At 36.1% G+C, this 22,674-nt stretch overlaps 1 protein-coding gene across 1 annotated transcript in view; it reads left to right on the forward strand.

Annotated features, from left to right (window-relative positions):
- Positions 1-21,921, forward strand: part of fat3b (FAT atypical cadherin 3b) — a 202,630-nt gene extending 180,709 nt beyond the window's left edge. The window contains 5 exon segments of the mRNA XM_087806803.1: positions 4,022-4,102; positions 5,921-5,980; positions 6,168-6,237; positions 7,749-7,777; positions 20,884-21,921. Of these exon segments, the coding sequence (XP_087662929.1) occupies positions 4,022-4,102; positions 5,921-5,980; positions 6,168-6,237; positions 7,749-7,777; positions 20,884-21,530 (887 nt within the window). The 3' untranslated portion in view covers positions 21,531-21,921.
- The last annotated feature ends 753 nt before the right edge of the window (positions 21,922-22,674 follow it).

A 22,674-nucleotide genomic window follows, 5' to 3' on the forward strand; every position in this document is an offset into this window, starting at 1 on the left:
TAAAATAAATAAACACTAAAAAACGCTAAAATATACAAATGCATACGTTTTTTTTTTAAGAATATTAAAGTAAAAATTATGATCATGAATATAAATATTAATGAAAAACAATAATAGCAATAAATAAATAAATAAAAACAACATAATTATTAAATCAATAAAGTAAAAATACATGTTAAAAAAAATGAATAAAAATAATAATAATAAAAAATAATAAATAACAAGAATATATAAAGCAATAATTAATAGTAAATATAATAAAGAAAGACAATAACAAAATAAAATAAATAAACACAAAAAAACGCTAAAATATACAAATGCATACGTTTTTTTAAAGAATACTAAAGTAAAAAATATGATCATGAATATAAATATTAATGAAAAACAATAATAGGAATAAATAAAAAGAATACATAATTATGATTATTATATCAATGAAGTAAAAAAACATGTTAAAAAAATGAATAAAAACAATAACAAGAATAAATAAAGCAATAATTAATAGTAAATATAATAAAGAAAGACAATAATAAAAGAAAAAAACTATATATTCCATTTGATGTCAATGAATAAGAACGTTTGCACATACAAGACACATGTTAAAAATAATAACAAAATACAATAATAAACAAATATATCAATTGAAAAAAATTCAAGAACCAGTAAAATAATAATAATTATATTAAATTAAACAATATTGAAAAACATGTTATGTTTGAAAAAAAAAATACAAGAATAAATAAGAATAGATAATAATACATAATTATAATTATAAAATCAATAAACATAAAAATTAATAAAACAAATTAATTAAAAAAAATAAAAAATAACTCAAACAATAATTAAGAGTAAATATGATAAAGAAAGAGAATATTAAATTAAATGATAATGCATGATAATGAATACAAATATTAATTTAAAAATAATAATAATATGAATAAATAAAACAACAATACATAATTATGATGATAAAATCAAAAACAAAAGTAAAAAAAACTAGATAATCAATTAAAATGTATGAATAAAAACAATAATAAGAATAAATAATAATACAAAGTTATGATAATAAAATCAATAAAGTTAAAAAACATGATAAAAAATAAAATATGAATAAAAACGATAACAAGAATAAATGAAACAATAATGAATAGTAAATATAATAAAGAAAGAAAACATTAAAGTCAAGAAAACATGATTATGAATACAAATATCAATAAAAAAATAACAAGACTAAATAAAGCAATAATTTATAGTAAATATAATAAAGAAAGACAATAATACATTTAAATTAAATAAAACATGAATTCAATATGACAATAAATAAAAATCTAAATAAGAACAATGATAAGAATAAATAAAATAATAATGATTATAAAAAACATAGTAATAATAAAGTAAGAATACATGATAATAAATAAAATAATGATATATATATTAACAACAATAAACATAAATAACATTTTAAACACACACTTTTTTTTTAAAGTATGTTTTTTGACTTTAAAATGCTTTATTTGACCTAAACAAAATGGGTTAATAAACCATCACCTATTAAGAAATAATGAATCAAGTTGAATTCCTCACAATATTTTGGATCCTGATGGTATTACGAAAGGCCACCAACACTTCAAATTTCATTGGAAACCATTCACAGCTAATTAAAAAAAAGTATTAAGGAAGAAAAATACTCCACATCCAGGCTGTACTCAGAATAGTAGTATATATGTATTCAACAAGTATATATTGACAATATACTTTGAACTTTTTAATGACCCTTTAGGAATTTAAATTTTGTCTCTATTTTCATTGTAAAACAACAGTACGATCTATACGATGTATACTTTCTATCTCACGTTCATTCACAGGTTTAACCTTCTCTGACTCTCATCTGTTGCCTCATATGTACGTCATTGAAACCTTTTATAGCAGTTTTAATATTAAAGAAGTGTCAGGAACCGACGTCTCTCAACTTCACTGACAGACACGGCTTGCATTCTAAAGAACAACGCGCCTCCATCATCACTCACTCCGGCTCTGCTTCGCCCTCTGGCTGTTTTTCGATCACAACGCCGTGTTTTTACATAACAAGACGTGTTCCGCCGTCTAATAATTGAGTGTGTTTTCATCCCGAGACATGTCGGCGAGGCTTAACGGAGTACCCCGGGGGGCAGCTGGCATTCTTCAGATGAAATGTATTCACAAATGTTTGTTGTGAGGAGAAGCTTTGGCGCCTGCTGTGGATTCTATAGTGGACCCTGAGTTAAAGTCCGATGCCTTGTAGTCTAGCTCTTCATAGTCCAGCGTCTTGTAGTTCAGTGACTTGAAGTCCAGTGCCTTGTAGTCCAGTGCCTTGTATTCCAGTTCCTCAAAGTCCAGTGCCTTGTAGTTCAGTGCCTTATAGTCCAATGACTTGTGGTCCAGGGCCTTGTAGTCCAGTGCCTTGTAGTCCAGTGCCTTATGGTCCAGTGCCTTGTAGTCCAGTGCCTTGTAGTCCAGTGCCTTATGGTACAGTGCCTTAAAGTCCAGTGCCTCGTAGTCCAGTGCCTTGTAGTCCAGTGCCTTGTAGTCCAGTGCCTTGTAGTCCAGTGCCTTGAAGTCAAGTGCCTTGTAGTCCAGTACCTTATGGTACAGTGCCGTAAAGTCCAGTGCCTCGTAGTCCAGTGCCTTGTAGTCCAGTGCCTTGAAGTCCAGTGCCTTATGGTACAGTGCCTTAAAGTCCAGTGCCTCGTAGTCCAGTGCCTTGTAGTCCAGTGCCTTGTAGTCCAGTGCCTTATGGTACAGTGCCGTAAAGTCCAGTGCCTCGTAGTCCAGTGCCTTGTAGTCCAGTGCCTTGTAGTCCAGTGCTTTATGGTACAGTGCCTTAAAGTCCAGTGCCTCGTAGTTTAGTGACTTGAAGTCAAGTGCCTTATGGTCCAGTGCCGTGAAGTCTAGTGCCTCGTAGTTCAGTGACTTGAAGTCAAGTGTTTTTATAGTCCAATGACTTGTAGTCCAGTGACTTGAAGTCCAGTGCCTTGTAGTTCAGTGACTTGAAGTCCAGTGCCTTGTAGTCAAGTGCCTTATGGTACAGTGCCGTAAAGTCCAGTGCCTTGTATTCCAGTGCCTTAAGGTACAGTGCCGTAAAGTCCAGTGCCTTGTAGTCCAGTGCCTTATGGTACAGTGCCATAAAGTCCAGTGCCTCGTAGTTCAGTGACTTGAAGTCAAGTGCTTTATAGTCCAATGACTTGTAGTCCAGTGACTTAAAGTACAGTGCCTTGTAGTTCAGTGACTTGAAGTCCAGTGCCTTGTAGTCCAGTGCCTTGTGGTACAGTGCCGTAAAGTCCAGTGCCTCGTAGTTCAGTGACTTGAAGTCCAGTGCCTTTGTAGTCCAGTGACTTGAAGTCCAGTGCCTTGTAGTCCAGTGACTTGAAGTCCAGTGCCTTGAAGTCCAGTGCCTTGTAGTCCAGTGCCTTGTAGTCCAGTGCCTTGAAGTCCAGTGCCTTGTAGTCCAGTGCCTTGTAGTCCAGTGCCTTGTAGTCCAGTGCCTTGAAGTCCAGTGCCTTGTAGTCCAGTGCCTTGTAGTCCAGTGCCTTGAAGTCCAGTGCCTTGTAGTCCAGTGCCTTGTAGTCCAGTGCCTTGTAGTCCAGTGCCTTGTAGTCCAGTGCCTTGTAGTCCAGTGCCTTGAAGTCCAGTGCCTTGTAGTCCAGTGCCTTGTAGTCCAGTGCCTTGAAGTCCAGTGCCTTGTAGTCCAGTGCCTTGTAGTCCAGTGCCTTGTAGTCCAGTGCCTTGAAGTCCAGTGCCTTGTAGTCCAGTGCCTTGTAGTCCAGTGCCTTGAAGTCCAGTGCCTTGTAGTCCAGTGCCTTGTAGTCCAGTGCCTTGTAGTCCAGTGCCTTGTAGTCCAGTGCCTTGTAGTCTTGTAATACTTAATTTTTAATATTTTTTCTGTTGAGAACTTGCTGCTGTGAAGACTCCAATTTTGTGGGACGAATAAAGGATTTTTTATCGCATCCTATTCAAGTGAATATCTCGTGTGTTTATTCTCCAGGTGCGTCTCAGCGTCTGTCAGACTCGACCTCGGAGGATCAGTCGCTCAGTTCCTACACCTCCGAGTCCTTCGAAGACAACGGTAAGAAAACTAGTCCATCACACTGTGGGTATAAAAAACAAGAGCAAAGATAAACGCTTGAATCCACTCGTCGTTCTAAGACATGTCCTTTCGCTTGTTCAACATAGTTTTACCTGAAATCCTTTACCAGTCTTTCATCTCCATGTTGATGAAAACAAGTCAATATTTCATTAGTCGCCGGGATCAGCGTCTCTTCTTTCCCTCTGGCGCTAAAAGATTAAATCCATTTTCTAATGTTTAAACACCGTGAAAACCTGCTTGAAGATTCTGGACGCTCTGCACTTGATTCCGTACGACGTACGACCTTTAACTTCCCTTAAATACGTCCTTAGATGTCGTAGTGTGTGTAGTTGGAAAAATAAAGATTATTTCTCATAATCTATTATTATATGGTTTTTAATCTTACCTACAATTGTAGTTTGTTTTTTTTTCTCATTGAAATTATTTATTTTGTGGCACACTACAACATATTAATATGTTACACAAAAGTGTCTTACAGTTTTTTTTACCTGATACAATTTAAGGGCGACATAAACTGCTTTAAAGTATTGTATGATTAATCAGAGTTATGTTTACTTCAGGGCTAGACCGTTTTCACATGTGAAACAACTCATTTTACAAAAAGCCTTATAGAGAAAAAACTGTAAATAAATTGACCTTTTTTTTAAAAAACACTAAATGTTATGATAGAGTGATAGGGCAACTTAAATAAAATATATTGTTTAAAATTACAATGTTTAAGTTGTATATAATAATTGTATTACATGATTAAATATATAAACTACTCTTGTAATACTCCTACTTGTTAATCTTCGTATCCTTTTCTTTGTGTTATTTCCTTTGGTCTGTGGTCTTTATATTTGCACTTTGTCATCCCTTGAACTTTGTTCTTTTTCAAGATTTCTAGTACTAGTACATATTGGAATTCCATGATTCAGTCTATTTTCCAAAACATTTTGATGTATACAGAATTTCTCCTATTAGAATCATAGATTGTCCTGGTACAATTCCCATTTGTACTAGTACAGATTGGAATTACAGTATTCAGATCCCAATACAGTAGTAGGATTCCAATCTGTACTAGTAGAGATTGGAAATCACTAGTAGAATCTGGAATACTACTAAAATTCCAGATCCTACTGGATTCCAATCTGTACTCTTCTTGTAATAAACACAATACATACCACCTAATACTCTACTAAATTATTAATGTAATTAAATTAATTGTCGAATAATTGAATAATGAAACATTTTATGACATAAACCAATGAAAAGTAAAGATGCTAATCGGTGAAGCTAATGCTAAAAACAACGTTTTTCCAAAGCATCACAGAAAAAAAAACACTTGCTGCTCATGTCTTGTACACTTGGTAACACAACTAGACCAACAACTGCAACAACAACAACAACAACAACATCGGCGACGCCTGGAATAAAAAGCTGCTCTTTAATAACGATCATTATCGCAGGTGGAAAATACTTCTCTTCCTCCCCGCAAACTCAACATGGTGTCTTTTTCTCAGATAACTCGATACCATTGATCTTCCTCTCGGAAAGTAGAAGCCAAACGCTCTAATGATAGTGTGTGCGTCTGTGTGTGTGTAGCGGTGCGTGTGTGTGTGTAGGTGTGTCATCTTTTTTTTTTTTTTGTGTTGTTGTTCAAGGAATCCATGTCGATGCTTTGCTTCCCGTCTAATTACTGCAGGAACTTGTTTCTTCTTCTTCTCGACAATAACATGTTACACATGGAGACGCACAAGTTGTGTCGTCCGCACACACTTCCACTGATCTGTTTCTTTCTCTTCTCTCCGGCACCAGACTCCATCGTGACGGTCATCCGTCTGGTCAACGATGCCGTGGATGACATCGAGAGCGAAGGTATGGAGGGAGAAGAAAAAAAAGTCTCTTTTCGTCAGTGTTTGTTCATTCGTGACGAACCCTCGGCCTTCTTGTCTCATCGAGCAGCGAACATCCCGCTTAGAGTTCCAGTCATTTTCTCGGTTTCTGACTGTGTTTCAATTTTCCTCCCCTGTTGTTGTTTATCTCTCTCTCTCTCTCTTTTTAGTGTCGAACATGGACAAAGAGCAGCGTCAGAACAGCAGCAGTGGTGAGTGAAGGAGCAGAAAACATCTTTCGTTAAAACGCCTTCTTATAATCCATGTGTTTGTGTCTCGTCTGGACTATTGCGACAGTTTGTTTTCATGTCTAAACAATCTGTCTCGCCTGGAGTTCATACAAAACTCTGCAGCCAGAATTCCGAGCCGCTCTAGTAGAAGAACTCACATTTCTCCTGATCCTTCAAACTCTTCACTGGCTGCCAGTTTCTTTCAGGATCAACTTTAAAATTCTGGTTCTTACTTTGATTATTATTATTTTGTTTTTGGTATATATTTCACCAGGATTCCAAAAAAATAGTAAACAAAAACTAATATACAGATAAAATAAAATAAAAGTCTTAAACAATACTTAAATAACTTGGACTCGATAGTTACTAAAGTGAAAAACGAGATTTTTAAATGTCACAAATATCAATAAAAAAAAAAAATCCATTTAAGAAATAAAAAAAATGCTAATCATATTCAGATTTAACGAGAACACTGAAATTGTCTCCATATACAGTAGTATTGCTTTTCCTTGGCTTACATATCTCTAGGGCACGTTTGTATCTCCTAGTTTAAACTATTATAACAGTTTATTTTGGTGTCTAAACAAGAAGGATGTGTCTCGCCTGCAGTTGATACAAAACTCTGCAGCCATAATTCCGACCTGCTCTAGTAGAAGAACTCACATTTCTCCGATCCTTAAAACTCTTCACTGGCTGCCAGTTTCTTTCAGGATCAACTTTTAAATTCTGGTTCTTACTTTGATTATTATTATTTTGTTTTTGGTATATATTTCACCAGGATTCCAAAAAAATAGTAAACAAAAACTAATATACAGATAAAATAAAATAAAAGTCTTAAACAATACTTAAATAACTTGGACTCGATAGTTACTAAAGTGAAAAACGAGATTTTTAAATGTCACAAATATTAATTGAAAAAAAATCCATTTAAGAAATAAAAAAAATGCTAATCATATTCAGATTTAACGAGAACACTGAAATTGTCGCCATATAGTATTGCTTTTCCTTGGCCTACATATCTCTTGGGCACGTTTGTATCTTCTCGTTTAAACTATTATAACAGTTTGTTTTGGTGACTAAACAAGAAAGATCTGTCTTGCCTGCAGTTGATACAAAACTCTGCAGCGAGAATTCTGAGCAGCTCTAGTAGAAGAACTCACATTTCTCCGATCCTTAAAACTCTTCACTGGCTGCCAGTTTCTTTCAGGATCAACTTCAAAATTCTGGTTCTTACTTTCAGATCTATTCATGGTCAGACCTTCCATCATGTGATCTGATCCAGACTTACACCCCAGCTCGGGCTCTGAGGTCTGTGGATCAGAATCTACTGATGGTTCCTGAACACACTTCAGGACCAGAGGAGATAAATCCTTCCAGACTGTTGCTCCTAAGCTTTGGAACCATCTCTGTGTTTGATGATCTACTGACTCCTTCAAGAAACATCTTAAGATATTCTTATTCGTGCAGGATTTTCCTTGATTCTCTGAGACTTCTGTGTTTGTCTTTGTGTTACCTTTAAAGTATATCTTTTATTGAGTATTGTTTTAATTGTTTAAGTGCTTTGTGACCCTGGTCTGGAAAGCGCTATATAAATATCACTTACCTACTAATCTACACATCCGTACGACCACAGAGAGATGAAACGATCGTTCCCTCGTATCTTTTTTTTTATACGTAAAACGCATCAAATATTACTGAGGTCATTATCACTCTTAAATTATTCAAGGGTGTTCACAGAAACACATCTAAAGGGAACTGGACAAACCGGTTGTATCTGGTGGAGCAGCTATTTCATTTACACTTTCTAATATTCTAGCAAAAATTTGGAAATGGTCTCCTTATTTTTCTGGTTCCTGACTAGAGGTGTTACTATTGTAAAACAATGTATTGTTTTTTGTTTTGTTTTAGCTTCAAAAATGTTAATGTCTTAATTATTTTATGGTTTATTTATATAAAGTGTGTATAAAATAAAATAATTCATTTTTTTTCAAATGTACAATTTAAATGCATATATATTCTGTGTTTGTTCATTTCATATACTAGATAAGTATTCCCAGCGCTTTGATACGCTATAATATAGTTAGTATTTTTTTCACGATACTCTTTAGATATCCAACACTACTTCAACACTAATTTAAATTTTTTTTAAATGTATAATTAACTCAAATATTAACTTAAAATTTTTATTTTTATGTTGCAATTAAACTTTCAGCCTCTAGATGGCAGCGTTTTTTACATCCTCCGCAGCTAAAGGATAAATGAAATCCTGGTTATTACTGAGGACAAGAGGATACAGTGACTCCAGCAGCTTTTAAAGCTGATGTTTGGACATATTTTGGTTTGAAAACAAATGAAAGCAGTTACGACTTCATCAAGAGTCATGTGGTCTGTAAATACTACAACACCAGAGTCAAGTACTGGACAATACTACACATATATACTTGTTACTACAGTATCACGATATAACGTATCATTGCACCTGTACTGTTATAATGTATCACCAGATTCTACATTCTCCACATCCATATTTTCATAAGACAGAAACTCTGTGGGAAAATACATTAAGTTCCAAAAAATGCTTTTAGATCCAGGTTAAGAAACTTTGAACGCTAGAATTGAAATATTATAGCGTTTACTGAGGACGAGAGGATACAGTGACTCCAGCAGCTTTTAAAGCTGATGTTTGGACGTATTTTGGTTTGAAAACAAATGAAAGTAGCTACGACTTCGTCAAGAGTCATGTGGTCTGTAAATACTACAACACCAGAGTCAAGTACTGGACAATACTACACATATATACTTGTTACTACAGTATCACGATATAACGTATCATTGCACCTGTACCGTTATAATGTATCACCAGATTCTACATACTCCACATCCATATTTTCATAAGACAGAAACTCTGTGGGAAAATACATTAAGTTCCAAAAAATGCTTTTAGATCCAGGTTAAGAAACTTTAAACGCTAGAATTGAAATATTATAGCGTTTACTGAGGACGAGAGGATACAGTGACTCCAGCAGCTTTTAAAGCTGATGTTTGGACGTATTTTAGTTTGAAAACAAATGAAAGTAGATACAACTTTGTCAAGAGTCATGTGGTCTGCAAGATGACCCTGTATCGTGATACGTATCGCCCGGGGGCCGATTCTGGCCTTGACATTTATTTGTGTGGCCCGCAAGAGCTTAAAGGTCCCTATGGATTATAAACATCAATAAGTGATTTAGAAAAAGTTAAGATGAGAAAACAAAGTTCATTGAAATATTCTGTACGTTTTCTGTGTGTTTAGACCCACTGATACACTTTATGCTGAGTAGGCAAAATACAAGGTTGAACTCCTCGACCTTTTCTTCGCACCATGGATTCATATATGTCGACATTATTTTAATGGAACGACCTTGAAATAAAAACATAAAAAATAAAACAGCAGGACCGGCTTGAAAAAATCCACCATGAAGTGCATGAAAAATAAATGTCTTTTTAACGCCGACTCAGCAGAATATGATCCAATATAGAGTTTGATGTTCTTCGGAGATAATCGGTTTACGTGTTGGTCACCTGACTGGGATTTGATCTCACAACCCGCCCACTTCAAGGTCATTGTGGATAGAGTAAAACATATTGTAAAAGTAAACAGTTTGGAACGATAAAAGGAATTTAAAGGCAAAGATAGAAAATAATTCTATTTTTAAGTTAGCATAGGGCTGTTAGCATGGTTTAAATAGAGCTGTGTTGTTTTGCATTAGCATTAGCTAGCAATGTGTGGCGATTTCCGCACAAAAAAAAATCAAGTTTAGGTCAAAAATTGGAGGAAGAAGTTATGTTTGCTCACGTTTTAATCCATATTTCAAGGCGGCAATTGGTTTATATCTAATAGTTACAACGTTGTAGGGATTTTTTGACTCGATTTAGTTCTTTAAAAGTTGCTAAAATGCTAATTTAACGGCTCAGTGACACCTAATATAGTAGAAGGAAGTAAGTAAGTAATTTGTATTTGTTTATGGAACTCCTGTGTTGTTCTCAGTATTATCTTGACCTTTAAAGTATATACTTTATTGAGTATTGTATTGATTTTTTAAGCGCTTTGTAAGGTAAGGTAAGGTAAGGTAAGGTAAAACTTTATTGATCCCTCAGGAGGTCTCCTTTGGGAAATTGTTTTTTACCAATAGCCAGCAATTTTTCATAAACAATAAAAAATAATACATAAAAAATAAAATAAGAAGAACATAAAGAGGAAGAACAAGATGACACAATCTAAGTCTAAAGACAAAGACAAAGGACATAGGTCAAGGAAAGAAAAACAACAAAGACAAAGATACAAAGACTAACATGGAACAGAACATCCAGATACTTTCACTCCACTCCTGCCCCCGAACTCAGAATTGTACAATTTAATAGCCCGAGGGATGAATGAGTCCCTGAGTCTATTTGTTTTGCACCTGGGTAGGAGCATTCGTGCACTCATTCTGCTTCTCTGCTCACTGATGACAGTGTTCAGAGGATGACTGTCATCGTCCATGATGGACAGTAGTTTGTTCAATGATATCCTCTCAGCAACTGTCACCAGTGAGTCCAGCTTCATTCCAACCACAGAACCAGCCCTCCTGATCAACCTGTCCAGCCTGTTGACACTCCTCTTGGACACATTTCCACCCCAACACACCACAGCATAGAACAGGACACTGGCCACCACAGACTGGTAGAACATGCAGAGGAGCTTCTTGCAGATGTTAAATGATCGAAGCCTCCTCAGAAAGTACAGTCTACTCTGAACCTTCTTATACACATGGTCTGTGTTGCAGGACCAGTCCAGTTTACTGTCCATCCACACACCGAGGTACTTATAGTTGTCCACTATCTCCACCTCGTCGCCTCTGATGGACACTGGACGTGGCTTTGTCCTGGACCTCCCGAAATCCAAGACCAGCTCCTTGGTTTTTGAGGTGTTCAGCTGCAAGTGGTTCCTCTCACTCCAGTCCACAAAGTCACGTATCAGACTCCTGTACTCGTCTTCGCTGTTGTCCCTGATGCATCCAACAATGGCAGTGTCGTCAGCATACTTCTGGACGAGACTCAGCTCTGAGTTGTAGCAGAAGTCTGAAGTGTAGATGGTGAAGAGGAGAGGGGCCAGTACTGTCCCCTGAGGTGCTCCTGTACTGCACACCATAGTGTCAGACTTGATGTCCTTCAGCCTGACATACTGTGGTCGATCAGTAAGATAGTCCGTAATCCAGGAGACCAGACCAGGGTCCACATGCATCTTAGTCAGTTTGTCCTGCAGCAGAGTGGGTTGGATAGTGTTGAAGGCACTAGAAAAGTCCAGGAACAGGATTCTCACTGAACCGCTTCCTTTATCCAAGTGGGAGTAGGTCCGATGCAGGAGGTGAAGGATGGCATCTTCCACACCAACTGCTGGCTGGTAGGCAAACTGCAGGGGGTCTTGCGCGTGCTGGACTTGTGGCGTGAGATGTTTGAGGACCAGCTGCTCCAGTGTCTTCATCAGCTGCGAAGTCAGTGCCACCGGTCTGTAATCGTTCAGCACACTCGGTCGGATCTTTTTAGGGACTGGAACGATACAGGAAGTCTTCCACAGAGTTGGTACTTTCCCCAGCCGTAGACTGAGGTTGAAGACATGCTGGAGTGGCTCAGCTAGTTCAGCAGCGCAGGTCTTTAGCAGTCGAGCAGACACCTTATCAGGACCAGCAGCCTTCCTTGTGACCCTGGTCTGGAAAAGCACTATATAAATACAAATGACTTACTTACTTACTAATATATTTTGGTCTAGAGTTTTTTTATTCATAGCATTTACCCTTACTGTGTTATAATTATATTGTATTTATTTGATCATTTTATCGACGTGATTTTTTATTTGAAAAACCTACTGATATAAAGCTAAACAAGCAAATTAAAATTCCGTATGATAGTACGAATTTTTTTATATAAACATTTCAATTCAATTCAAGCCTGAAAATAACTGTAGGAATGAATCCAGTATGTTTTGAAAGTCGATGTTATTGTTTATACGAACGTAAAGCGAGAAGATATTGCGGCGATATAAGAATCTAATAAGTTTGACCAACAAGAAACAAAAAAATGTATCATTTTTGCAGCTGCTGGAGTTGATAATTGATTATATTTAGGTTGAAATATTGAGTCAAAAGGATTTCATTGTCATTGCGGCGGCCATGTTTCCTCTTTTTTAAGTCGAAGCGGCTTCGAACACTTTCAAAGTTACCGTCGTGGTCGTGCCGAACACACTTGACCACACAAAGGCCACAGCTGGCGTCTTCCTGCTGTTCTGTGTTCTATTAAAATCCCTCTTTAATCTGCTTTAGTTGGCTCGACGGCGCCAACTCTTGTTTCCTGTTCGCTTTTTCTCGTCGCGTTTGGGATTAAAAAAGAGTTTTTGTTGCAGAAATGAGCTTCAGTCGGAGACGAAGACATTTCGGTCATTTTTCAATGACTCATCGTATTAATTCCACGAAATAACAAACTTATATTTTACTATATAAATATTATATCCATTGTAAATTCTACACATTTGATTAAAAAAGTAGATCATAAAATACATTATTACATTAAAATAATTTGACAAAAAAAAAGGAATTTAAATTTAGTTGACTTCATAAAATATTATATTTACTTTTTAATTTTTTAATAAATATATATTTCTTTAGGGAATTAATAAATGTTGTTATCAATGAATTTGAAAATAATGAAATAAAATAAGAAACAATAATGAGCAAAATGTTTGTTGTTATATAGCTAAGATATCGTAAATAATTTATACTAAATATTATAAATAATATACAATATGTGAACAAGTGCGATAGGAATAATGTGAACAAATATATAAACTTAACTAATTAAAATGATTATTTGTGTCTAATTTGTGGTAAATAAATATTTTTTATCAATGAAAATGTAAATCAATATTTATATATATGTGGAAAGATTGTGAAAAAGTATAATTTCGAATTTTTTTGGTAAAAAAGAAAAATAAATAAACAAAATAATAATAATAATAATAAAACATTTTATTGTATATGTATATATATTTCATTTTTCTTTTACAATTAAAAAAAAATATTGTAAAAAAGTAAATAGAAATATTTATTATATAAATTCGTAAAAATATTGTGAAAAAGGGATTATTTTGATTTGGTAAAACATTGATCAATTAATTAAAAATATATATAAATAAATAAAAACAATAATAATAATAAAACATTTTATCTAGAGGATAAATAATAAATAAAATATAATTGTATTGGAAATTTGGAAAGCAATTACGAAAAAATTTACAAAAACAACAAAAATAATAATAATATGTTTCTTTAGAGGATAAATAATTAAAAACATATTAATTGTATTGTAAGTTTGAATTTGGTAAACATAAACCAAAAAAAAACTAGAAAATAAATGTAACAAAAACAATATATTTTTAAATAAATCTCTAAATCAATTAAAGATAATAATCAAATGAAACCAAAAAACTCTTTTTTATCATCTTTTCTATTCATAAAATGTGTCGCACAATAAACAAGTTCACGTCGATGTTTGTAAAAACGTCACGTTCAGATTGAAAAACATGATTTGTGTTCATTACTCCTGGAAGAACAGATGACGGAGAGCAAGAACATTGGTTTCTTTCCTTCTGCCGTCGACCTTCACCTCTCGTGTTTCCTCACGGAAATAGATTTATTACTTGGCGTCGGCGCCTCCTACTCGCTCGCGTCTCGCTGCATATCAGCCACGTGCTCCGTCAGCGGCAGCGACTATTAATACGAGTTGACCCTCCGTCGATACGATACGGCTTCACTCGCAGCTCATTAACCCAGACATGAATAATCAATCCCGCACGTCGGATTGAAGCCTCGCAGCGGGACGTCGTGCGTCTTGTTTATCTGCGTGGAAGCAGATGTCGGAGTGGAAAAAATGTGAATTGGAGCGATTACGCAACGTAAACAGGGGGGTCTCCCCGGGAAGCTGGCGGCGACCCCCGCGAGACCACCGGAGACACACGAATGTAGATCAAGAGAAACGGAAAAAAACACAAAAACACACAAGACGACGCGTGACATGGATCCGAGCTTAGCCAGAGGCGGGAATTCCCGTTTGTGAGTATCCGCCCTCGTGGTCGTCGGCGCCGAACGATAGGATCGCGACGATCGTCCGGTGAAGCCGTTTATCTGAGCTGATCCTGTTCGACCCGATGATATCATCTGGACTCGCGCGGGGATTAAAGACTTGGACGGGAGAGGAAACACAAATCCATCTCTGCGGGTCTCGAGGAGACGGCGTTAAGTAGCTGCGACTTTCAGAGGTGATGTAGCCCAGGTGCATGCTGGGTAATGAAAGAGCAGTTTTGATGGAGGGGAGGAGGCGACTTGAAGAAGAAAAAAAAAGACTTGGGGACACCCTGGAAAGCAGACATATCAAAATGGATATGGTCGTCAATCTACTTTTTTATGCTTTCTTGCTGTGGGAGGAAACCGGAGTACTGGGCGTAAACCTGACCTTGACAAGGAGAAAATGTACAACATGATCTTGACTGAGGATATACTAGACATTTTTTTCCAAAAAAACCTCTCTTTGACTTTCATCAATACAGTAAAAAATATAAAAAGTAGTGAGGAGTAAATAAAAAGCACTGAGCAACTGTTTCTTTTATTATTAACCTTTTTTAAAAAAAAAAAAAAAAATGGAGGTTGAAGTACAATTTTTCAATCAGCATCGTCATACCCTTACAGTGCAAAAAAGTTTACTAGTTCTATTAGTGGTTACTAGTAGTAAATCATTACGATGTTTCGAAGGTATTACTTTGTAAAGTTGGTCTGAAATCTTGGCGAACGAGAGGTTACGAGAGTCAATTATGACGTGATAACGACGCCTCGCTTTGTTTATGCAACGAGTCCCTCGGAGTTGGAGACTTCCGGGATCGACGACGCCCGGTGACCAACCTTCATGTTTGACCAATCGCATCAGAGTGGGTCTGGCTATGGTTGACAAGATTCTATCTTACGATAGTAATGTAATGATAATAATAGTAAAAAAAAAGACTTGGGGACACCCTGGAAAGCAGACATATCAAAATGGATATGGTCGTCAATCTACTTTTTTATGCTTTCTTGCTGTGGGAGGAAACCGGAGTACTGGGCGTAAACCTGACCTTGACAAGGAGAAAATGTACAACATGATCTTGACTGAGGATATACTAGACATTTTTTTCCAAAAAAATCTCTCTTTGACTTTCATCAATACAGTAAAAAATATAAAAAGTAGTGAGGAGTAAATAAAAAGCACTGAGACAGTGCATTCCTCTGCCAACGGCACAAGTTCATATTATTTGAAAAGAAAACAAGGAAAGCACCATAATTAAAAAAAAAAAAAAACCTATATAATAAACCAAAAAAAAAATGACAAAGGGTCGATTTAAGATTAAAAAAAAAAGTTTTAACAACAAAAAAACACTCCCAAAATGTATTAGAATCAAAATTAGTTTTTTCCTCCAACACAAGACATTCCTAAACCAGTTTACACATCTCACTCGCACATTCAAGGTCATCCAAAAAAACGTCATCTGATAAAAAAAACGTATAGTTATGTAAAGTATAAACAATAACAATAACAATAACAATATATATAAAAAAAATTATAGTAGTGAGACGGCGCATACCTCTCCCAAGGAACACATTTTTAAAAAACACAGGATACACATAAATAACCAAACTCCCATGATTCAACCTTTTTTTTTGTTATTGATGATTCTTTTTTCTGACAAACTGTTTCTTTTATTATAAACCTTTTTTTAAAAAAAAAAAAAATGGAGGTTGAAGTACAATTTTTCAATCAGCATCGTCATACCCTTACAGTGCAAAAAAGTTTACTAGTTCTATTAGTGGTTACTAGTAGTAAATCATTACGATGTTTCGAAGGTATTACTTTGTAAAGTTGGTCTGAAATCTTGGCGAACGAGAGGTTACGAGAGTCAATTATGACGTGATAACGACGCCTCGCTTTGTTTATGCAACGAGTCCCTCGGAGTTGGAGACTTCCGGGATCGACGAAGCCCGGTGACCAACCTTCATGTTTGACCAATCGCATCAGAGTGGATCTGGTTATGGTTGACAAGATTCTATCTTACGATAGTAATGTAATGATAATAATAGTAAAAAAAAAGACTTGGGGACACCCTGGAAAGCAGACATATCAAAATGGATATGGTCGTCAATCTACTTTTTTATGCTTTCTTGCTGTGGGAGGAAACCGGAGTACTGGGCGTAAACCTGACCTTGACAAGGAGAAAATGTACAACATGATCTTGACTGAGGATGTACTAGACATTTTCTTCAAAAAAATCTCTCTTTGACTTTCATCAATACAGTAAAAAATATAAAAAGTAGTGAGGAGTAAATAAAAAGCACTGAGACACTGCATACCTCTGCCAACGGCACAAGTTCATATTATTTGAAAAGAAAACAAGGAAAGCACCATAATTAAAAAAAAAAAAACCTATATAATAAACCAAAAAAAACATGACAAAGGGTCGATTTAAGATTTAAAAAAAAAGTTTTAACAACAAAAAAAACACTCCCAAAATGTATTAGAATCAAAATCAGTTTTTCCCTCCAACACAAGACATTCCTAAACCAGTTTACACATCTCACTCGCACATTCAATGTCATAAAAAAAACGTCATCTGATAAAAAAAATGTATAGTTATGTAAAGTATAAACAATAACAATATATATATATATATATATATATAAAATGATAGTAGTGAGACGGCGCATACCTCTCCCAAGGAACACATTTTTAAAAAACACAGGATACACATAAATAACCAAAACTCCCATGATTCAACCTTTTTTTTTTGTTATTGATGATTCTTTTTTCTGACAAACTGTTTATTTTATTATTAACCTTTTTTTAAAAAAAAAAAAAAAATGGAGGTTGAAGTACAATTTTTCAATCAGCATCGTCATACCCTTACAGTGCAAACAAGTTACTAGTTCTATTAGTGGTTACTAGTAGTAAATCATTACGATGTTTGGAAGGTATTACTTTGTAAAGTTGGTCTGAAATCTTGGCGAACGAGAGGTTACGAGAGTCAATTATGACGTGATAACGACGCCTCGCTTTGTTTATGCAACGAGTCCCTCGGAGTTGGAGACTTCCGGGATCGACGACGCCCGGTGACCAACCTTCATGTTTGACCAATCGCATCAGAGTGGGCGTGGTTATGGTTGACAAGATTCTATCTTACGATAGTAATGTAATGATAATAATAGTAAAAAAAAAGACTTGGGGACACCCTGGAAAGCAGACATATCAAAATGGATATGGTCGTCAATCTACTTTTTTATGCTTTCTTGCTGTGGGAGGAAACCGGAGTACTGGGCGTAAACCTGACCTTGACAAGGAGAAAATGTACAACATGATCTTGACTGAGGATATACTAGACATTTTTTTCCAAAAAAATCTCTCTTTGACTTTCATCAGTACAGTAAAAAATATAAAAAGTAGTGAGGAGTAAATAAAAAGCACTGAGACAGTGCATACCTCTGCCAACGGCACAAGTTCATATTATTTGAAAAGAAAACAAGGAAAGCACCATAATTAAAAAAAAAAAAAAACCTATATAATAAACCAAAAAAAAAATGACAAAGGGTCGATTTAAGATTAAAAAAAAAAGTTTTAACAACAAAAAAACACTCCCAAAATGTATTAGAATCAAAATTAGTTTTTTCCTCCAACACAAGACATTCCTAAACCAGTTTACACATCTCACTCGCACATTCAAGGTCATCCAAAAAAACGTCATCTGATAAAAAAAAACGTATAGTTATGTAAAGTATAAACAATAACAATAACAATAACAATATATATAAAAAAAATTATAGTAGTGAGACGGCGCATACCTCTCCCAAGGAACACATTTTTAAAAAACACAGGATACACATAAATAACCAAACTCCCATGATTCAACCTTTTTTTTTGTTATTGATGATTCTTTTTTCTGACAAACTGTTTCTTTTATTATAAACCTTTTTTAAAAAAAAAAAAAAAATGGAGGTTGAAGTACAATTTTTCAATCAGCATCGTCATACCCTTACAGTGCAAAAAAGTTTACTAGTTCTATTAGTGGTTACTAGTAGTAAATCATTACGATGTTTCGAAGGTATTACTTTGTAAAGTTGGTCTGAAATCTTGGCGAACGAGAGGTTACGAGAGTCAATTATGACGTGATAACGACGCCTCGCTTTGTTTATGCAACGAGTCCCTCGGAGTTGGAGACTTCCGGGATCGACGAAGCCCGGTGACCAACCTTCATGTTTGACCAATCGCATCAGAGTGGATCTGGTTATGGTTGACAAGATTCTATCTTACGATAGTAATGTAATGATAATAATAGTAAAAAAAAAGACTTGGGGACACCCTGGAAAGCAGACATATCAAAATGGATATGGTCGTCAATCTACTTTTTTATGCTTTCTTGCTGTGGGAGGAAACCGGAGTACTGGGCGTAAACCTGACCTTGACAAGGAGAAAATGTACAACATGATCTTGACTGAGGATATACTAGACATTTTTTTCCAAAGAAATCTCTCTTTGACTTTCATCAATACAGTAAAAAATATAAAAAGTAGTGAGGAGTAAATAAAAAGCACTGAGACAGTGCATACCTCTGCCAACGGCACAAGTTCATATTATTTGAAAAGAAAACAAGGAAAGCACCATAATTTAAAAAAAAAAAACCTATATAATGGACCAAAAAAAAACATGACAAAGGGTCGATTTAAGATTTAAAAAAAAAGTTTTAACAACAAAAAAAACACTCCCAAAGTTAATTAGAATCAAAATTAGTTTTTTCCTCCAACACAAGACATTCCTAAACCAGTTTACACATCTCACTCGCACATTCAAGGTCATCAAAAAAAACGTCATCTGATAAAAAAAAAACGTATAGTTATGTAAAGTATAAACAATAACAATATATATATATATATATATATATATATATATATATATATATAAATTATAGTAGTGAGACGGCGCATACCTCTCCAAAGGAACACATTTTAAAAAACACAGGATACACATAAATAACCAAAACTCCCATGATTCAACCTTTTTTTTTGTTATTGATGATTCTTTTTTCTGACAAACTGTTTCTTTTATTATTAACTTTTTAAAAAAAAAAAAAAAAAAAATGGAGGTTGAAGTACAATTTTTCAATCAGCATCGTCATACCCTTACAGTGCAAAAAAGTTTACTATTTCTATTAGTGATTACTAGTAGTAAATCATTACGATGTTTGGAAGGTATTACTTTGTAAAGTTGGTCTGAAATCTTGGCGAACGAGAGGTTACGAGAGTCAATTATGACGTGATAACGACGCCTCGCTTTGTTTATGCAACGAGTCCCTCGGAGTTGGAGACTTCCGGGATCGACGAAGCCCGGTGACCAACCTTCATGTTTGACCAATCGCATCAGAGTGGATCTGGCTATGGTTGACAAGATTCTATCTTACGATAGTAATGTAATGATAATAATAGTAAAAACAAAGACTTGGGGACACCCTGGAAAGCAGACATATCAAAATGGATATGGTCGTCAATCTACTTTTTTATGCTTTCTTGCTGTGGGAGGAAACCGGAGTACTGGGCGTAAACCTGACCTTGACAAGGAGAAAATGTATGAAATGACTTTCATCAATACAGTAAAAAATATAAAAAGTAGTGAGGAGTAAATAAAAAGCACTGAGACAGTGCATACCTCTGCCAACGGCACAAGTTCATATTATTTGAAAAAACAACCTAAATAATAAACCAAAAAAAACATGACAAAGTGTCGATTTAAGATTTTTAAAAAAAGTTTTAACAACAAAAAAAACACTCCCAAAGTTAATTAGAATCAAAATTAGTTTTTTCCTCCAACACAAGACATTCCTAAACCAGTTTATACATCTCACTCGCACATTCAAGGTCATCCAAAAAATGCCATGTGATAAACAAAAAAACGTATAGTTTTACAATAGGTATAAAAAAAATGATAGTAGTGAGACGGCCCATATCTCTGCCAAGGAACAAAGTTTTAAAAAACACAGGATACACATAAATAACCAAAACTCCCATGATTCAACCTTTTTTTTGTTAATGAGAATTCTTTTTTCTGTCAACCAAACTGTTTCTATTTACCTTTTTTCTTTTTCTTTTTTTAATATACAGGTTGAAGTAAACTTTTTCTAGCTGCATCGCCGTAACATTACAGTGCGGAAGTTATTACTTCGTAAAGTACGTCTGAAATCTTGGCGAATGAGAGGTTACGAGAGTCCATGATGACCTCATACCGGGTTCACTCCTCCTCCAGCCAGCTGTAATCACAGCCCTGCTTTGTTTATACAAGGAGTCCCCTCGGAGGTGGAGCCTTCCGGGATCGATGACACGTGGTGACCAACCTCCATGTTTGACCAATCGCATCAGAGTGGGCGTGGTTATGTTCTTACGATAGAGGTCAAAGATCAATTGGAGAGACACTTGAATCAAGTTTAACTGCAATGAAACGCTTTGTTCCCATAATGCACCGCAACAGTTTAAGCTTCAATGCTGCATCCCTGAGATGAAGTTGTGGTTCTTGTCTTCGTCAGCGTACCGCTGGGAGTCGTCCAGTCAGACCGCCACCTGGCTGTCGCCGTCCAGCGTCCGCCTGCAGGGGGCGGAGTCACGCTACGACCCGGACGAACAGAACATCCGTCGCGGCGGCAGCTCGCGCTCCCTGCAGCTGGACTACAGAGTGGCGGGCTTCGACGACAACCGGGCCCAGGAGTGCGAGGCCGGGAAGAGGACTTTCCACTGGGAGAGGAACCAGTCGGGCGAGTGGGTGAAGCGACGGATCCTGCAGGGCGAGGAGAACGGGGACGACGACGGCGACGGCGACGTCACCCCGCCGGAGGGAAGCTCCTCCCCCGTCTACGAGGAGTACCGGGAGTCCGACTCGGGTCGGGGTCAGGACACGGAGAGCCTGTACGACACGCTGCCCCCGGCTCGGGGGGCCTACCAGGGGTACCCGTCCCCGCCGCCCGGCCTCAACCTGCACCCGGCGCAGCTGCTGCCGCCGCTCCGGGCCTGGGACCCGCAGGAGGACGGCGCCGGGAGCGCGGCGGGTCTGATGGGCTCCGGGGACGAGCTGGAGAGACTTCTGAACCTGGTGTCGCTCCGGGCCCGGAGGGCCACCCGATCCAACAGGGCCTCCACGGGATCCGAACCCACGGCCGGCTGGGAAGGATGCAAATGAGTCGAAAGAGTTAAAAATAAACATTAGCGGGTTATTATGGGATGTTACGCCTCGGAGGGTCTCGGCGTTCGCTGATCCGTTTGTTGCTCACGAGTGAAGGAGGTCAAAGTTCACAAGAGTCTTTCAAAAATGTCTGTTTGTAAAAGTCACGATGTCTGTAAAGTTCTGTTGTGTAAATAAATCCATGTGTCGAGTGTTGATCGTTGTTGAACTTTATGAAGGTGAGAATTTGATCAAAACTTTCCAAAAATATTTTTTAGTTTTATCTGCAAAGAAAATGACAAGTTTCAAAATGTTTTTCTTTTTTTCTTTTGATTGAGAATTTTTCTTGTTAACATTTTTGGGAGATTTTTAAATTAAACAAATAATTTGTTTTCTATCAAGACAAAAAACAAAACGGAGGTTAAAACAATCTTTTTTTTAGCAGTAATACAAAAATATTTTCACAAACTTTGTTTGAAAAATATTTCACAACCTTTTTTGTGAAATATTTTTTTATTTGTTATTTTTTTAAATGGAAAGCAAAGAATTCAATAATTAATTTAGAAAATAAATAATTGCACATTTGGATTTGGCAAACATTCTGTAAAACAACATCAAGAATTATAGAGTAAAATAAATGTAATATTAAAAAATAAAAGGAAATACACAATGAATTAATATGTTTATTTATTTTCTTTTAATCAAAGAGGCCAGTTTAATTCCCGTTTTTTTCCAGTTTATAGCGACATTTTTATGCACTTTTGAATTTAAATTTAATTGAGAAAACATGAGATTTTTTTTAACTGTAAAGTTCTTCTGAAATCTGTGCAAACAAGAGGTTACGAGAGTCCATTATGATGTCTTCACTCCTCCAGTCAGCTGTAATCACGCCCCGCTTTGTTTATACAGCGAGTCCCTTGGAGGTGGAGACTTCCTGGATTGATTGCGGTGAAAAACTAGGATGTTTGACCAATCGCAGCAGAGTGGGCGTGGTTATGGTCAACAAGTTTTCATCTTATAATAAAGTTCCAAGATCAATTAAATAGACGCTTAAATAAAGTTGAACGATAATGAAACGAAAACCTATTTTGTTCCCATAATGCACTGCAACAGTTTAAGCTACAACGCTACATCCCTGTTTTGTCCTTCGTTTGTTTGAAAA

This window comes from Callionymus lyra, chromosome 14 (genome assembly GCF_982586985.1).
Source record: "Callionymus lyra chromosome 14, fCalLyr1.hap1.1, whole genome shotgun sequence".
Lineage (NCBI taxonomy): Eukaryota > Metazoa > Chordata > Actinopteri > Syngnathiformes > Callionymidae > Callionymus > Callionymus lyra.